This window comes from Nicotiana tabacum, chromosome 11, assembly GCF_000715075.1.
Source record: "Nicotiana tabacum cultivar K326 chromosome 11, ASM71507v2, whole genome shotgun sequence".
Classification (NCBI taxonomy): Eukaryota; Viridiplantae; Streptophyta; class Magnoliopsida; order Solanales; family Solanaceae; genus Nicotiana; species Nicotiana tabacum.
Window position 1 is genome coordinate 65,365,271 of NC_134090.1, and position 4,288 is coordinate 65,369,558.

Below are 4,288 nucleotides of genomic sequence, written 5' to 3' on the forward strand. Positions count from 1 at the left end.
CCAACATCCCTTTGAATCGTTCCCATGTTTCTTGCACTGTCTCCATTGATTTCTGTTTGAAGCGCAAAATTTCATCAATTTGCTGAACAGTCTTGTTGGGTGGATGAAACTTATTCACAAACTGCTTGACTAACTCCTCCCAAGTCGTGATGGAATTAATGGGGAGCGAGTTTAGCCAAGTCTGGGCAGCTCCTGTCACTGAGAATGGAAACAACAACAGCTTTATTGCTTCCTGAGTTACGTTGGGTTGCCTTTGGGTTTTGCAGATTGATAGGAAATTCTTCAAGTGTTGTTGAGGATCTTCAATGTATGACTCAGAAAATAGTCCCTTGTTTTGCAACAAGTGCAGCATGTTGTTCGTGATTTGAAATGACTCGGCCTGTATCTGCGGGACTAAAATCGCTGTGGTCAAATTCTCTGTTGTGGGTTGTACCTGGTTATATAGAGCAGCCTCTGGCACAAGAGGTGCCAATGGCGCAACTGCATTTAACACATTATCCCCAATGTTTGGTTCAAGTTGTTCAGTTGATTGTTGTTGTTTGTTTTTCTGGTTGGCCCGATTCAAGGCCTTGAAAACTTTCTCGGGATCTGATAATGCTCCAAATACTTCACCAGTTCTCGATGAGTTTCTAAGCATGCACCTGTACAACCAAGTCAACAAACATTAAAATTTCATTGTATAGCTTGAAAATAAATAAAACTGACTACACTAAGAATTTTTGTATTTCTTTCAACTCTAATTGATAACACCGTTAATTCCCCGGCAACGGCGCCAAAATTTGATCACGCCCAACTATGCCTTATAAAAGGACAAAGCGGTCGCTGCAAATATAATCCGAGTATTTAGCCCAGAGTCGAATTCACAGGGAATTAACCTACCAATTACTCTTGTTAGACTCACTAAATTCTTCGTAATGAACTTTCCAGATATTTTGAATAACAATTGAAGATGTTTTGTTTTACTAACTTAACTGAATGAAAGCAAGTAAACTAAAAGCTAACTATGACTGGGTTGTATGCAAGTAAGAGAAGGATCTAAGGTTATGATTTCCCCTATTGATGGAGTCCCTTCTTGTTATGTTTCGCATAGAATCGCCTAATCGTCTCTATCAATTATGAGCACTCTTACTACCCTAAATCTCTCCCGAGTAATTACGACAATTTACTAGATGCACTCTCCCGAGTTACGCTAGCTGACTTTTATTACATCTCACTTTAGATTGCACCTAAGGCTTCGTTATCCCTAATCCCCGCCTTTAAACCCTCGGTTATTGATCCCTCATATACTTTGGGAGTGGTGTTGTTCAACAGTTACCTAAATATGCACTCTCTCTCGAGTAATACATACTAAATAGGCACAGCTAATTGATGATCATATCAATTAACTACAACAAGAACGTAGTTGAACAAATAGATATTAAACCGGGCAAACTATATTAACATAACACGAAGTTCATCCTTCAATAGGTTCCATCAAAACCCTAGACTAAATATTTAGCTACTCATAATCGTGTTCATAATTTCCCAAATAATTTGCATAATTAAATTACAAAGTAAAGATGAAGGAATGAAGAATTCGATGCCAATCTCCTCCGGAAATTGCTCCAAACGTTTTCTCCCTTCCGAAATAGCCTCCCTAAGTCTAAGATATGTCAAAAGTCCTCAAAATAGCGCTATTTTATGTATTTATACCAAGTAGAGTCGGGCCCAGATGAAACACCTTTTCCTGCGCGAAATAGTACTTGGCTCTGTAAAAAATGCACAGCTGCGCTGCACCCTGCGCCACACCATGTGACGTGTTAGTGGACTTTGTTTCCAGCCTCTTCTTTTCTTGTCAGGCAGCCTTTTACACTGCTGCGCCGTGCCTTGCGGTGCCCCATGCGGCACGGCAGTGTAATTTTCTCAAAGTGAACTTATTTCGTCCTCTTTTAACATTCAGACTTGGTACACGGCCTCTGAACACGATTCCGACTTAATGTATTGGGGTTTTACTCAAACTTCAAAGCTCTATATTGATCAATTTAGCTCCAAATTAACTTTTGAGCTCAGGATCACTTCCTGCAAGGCATAAAATACGTACTAAGTGTGATTTACTATCATTTGAGCTCAAACACACGTAATAATGCAGTCATTGGAATGTAATACTACGGCTAAAACACGAGTTTCTAGCCTAACATCATCTACCGTTACTACGTGTTCAAGAGGCAGAATACGCTTGGATTTTCTGATAGAAAGGGAAAGGGGGGTTGACCTCTATTTATAAAGAGTGTCTACCCATCACAAACCAATTGTTATAGGGGCCTCATTTATCCACACACACAATATTTAATATTAAGCATTTTATTTATTCACCACTTGGGCTACATCACTCTTCTTTCGGGCTATAACCAATTAACGTAAGTCTAAATTCCAACACAAAAATCAAGTATAAAACAAGCCGAATATTTAACCAAATGGAAAAAAGGATTCATTAAAGAATAAGAAGACAGTCGATATTTTTTTGTACTCTTTATCAACTTTTTATTCAATACTCTACACATATGGTACTTTATTTTTTCAATAAAATGCTGGATGGAATAATTTGTATCAGAATCTTAAGCATCATCCTCATCATCTTCCTCTTCTTCTTCTTCATCTTTGTCAATTGCCAAATATGGATTTTTCTCAATAGGTTGAAAATTGTAGAATATAAACATATAAAACATCAAGCTTGCACCTTCTGCAGCAACAATTGTAACCCATTCATGTATGTAATTCACTACACTTTCAATCATAGCAATCCCAAACCTAGTAAAATACAAGTACACAATCAAGACAACATAAAAGTGCCTAAAAAGTGTCAACTTCCTCAGAATTTCAGCTGCTTTTCCATCATTCTTGGATGCCTCTCTAAGGCTTTTAATTGACCATAAAATTGGAACAAGTACAATACAACAACACATTACATCTATTAACAAAAACACCTCATTCCATACTAACCAATGTTTCTCAACAGGTCCACTTTCACTTATCACGATCGATGCAATATTTTCGATCACTTGTAAGGGGATCACGAACATTAAAACCTTTTTTTCGCGGTCATGTAAGAAAGGTTTCAAGAAAGACCAACCAGTTCCAATAAGGACAATAACAGTAAAGAGTGTTACACCTTTCAAAAATCCAAAAATATAAAATGCGACATCCCAGCCATGAGGCTTCCCTGTATTTTTAATGTACATTTTATCTTCTGAAGCACAAATCAACTTCAAAGCCTTGAAAACCAACAACATAGCCATGATCAAATGAATCTTGTGAACAATTTTCCTCTGTTTAATGCAGATAAATCCCCATATGGCTAAAAATGCAAGATATACAATGAAACAAAGGAAATAGAATTTAGGGAGTGGAGTTTGACCAGCTGGAAGAAAATCTTTTTCCCCATTATTCACATTGTACATTTCAGTATGAACATTCATTGTGACAAGAAATTCTTTTTGGCAATTACCAAAAATCAAGTTATATTCATCAGGCTCGTCGATTGTGGTTGATGTATTGTAGGTTGAATCAGGGCCAAGCTTGTCAAATCTAAAGACAAGATTTACATACTTACTGGATAAAACACAGAAGTTATCTGCGTACATGGACTCGTTCAAGAGTCGTGGGAACGATACATCTCTAACGAGACAAAATCCCATAGAAGAAGGATAAAGTTTTGCAGCTGGTTCATTTGATCTCCAAGAAACATGGTCTAGAGAAATGGTTACATGCCCATCAGGGGCAAAACCAAATCTTTCAATCAATATTATTTGCCTAGAATCATCAACAATATGTGTATTCTTGATTTCACCTACTGAAAACTTAAAGCTTGATAGTATGAACAATGCTTGTAGTAGCTTTAAACATCTAAGATGGTGGAACTTTTCCATGTGTTTTTTATATGGTAATTGTATAAGTTAGAACAAAATTAGCTTGTTAGGACTAAGATATTGAGTGCATAGTAGAGGGTTAGATAATAGAGAAACTCTTTTAGATATCTGTTTAAACTAGATATGTTTGGATTTGTATAATGAAAATGATGTAAATTAAGGAAGTGTATTTCACACTTGCTACTCTCTTTTAGCAAAATTTTCAGCATTACCACTAATGAAGCTTTAATAAGATCCTAATCAATAGGGACGATTCGACTCGTTATTAGAGAAAATATATGAAAGGTAGTTGGATGGAATTTTCAAAATAAGAACTATTACTCCATTTTAACTTAAGGGTTAATTTCACTTAACCTTCTTAACCTTTTGAGTTTGGAGATGCA

General features: G+C 36.6%; 1 protein-coding gene across 1 annotated transcript; it reads right to left on the reverse strand.

Moving 5' to 3' along the window:
* Positions 1-2,444: 2,444 nt before the first annotated feature.
* LOC107828109 (protein CANDIDATE G-PROTEIN COUPLED RECEPTOR 7-like) lies at positions 2,445-4,010 on the reverse strand. Its single transcript, XM_016655366.2, has one exon. The coding sequence runs from the start codon at positions 3,903-3,905 to the stop codon at positions 2,595-2,597; it is 1,311 nt and encodes a 436-aa protein (XP_016510852.1). The 5' UTR covers positions 3,906-4,010; the 3' UTR covers positions 2,445-2,594.
* Between the last annotated feature and the right edge of the window lie 278 nt (positions 4,011-4,288).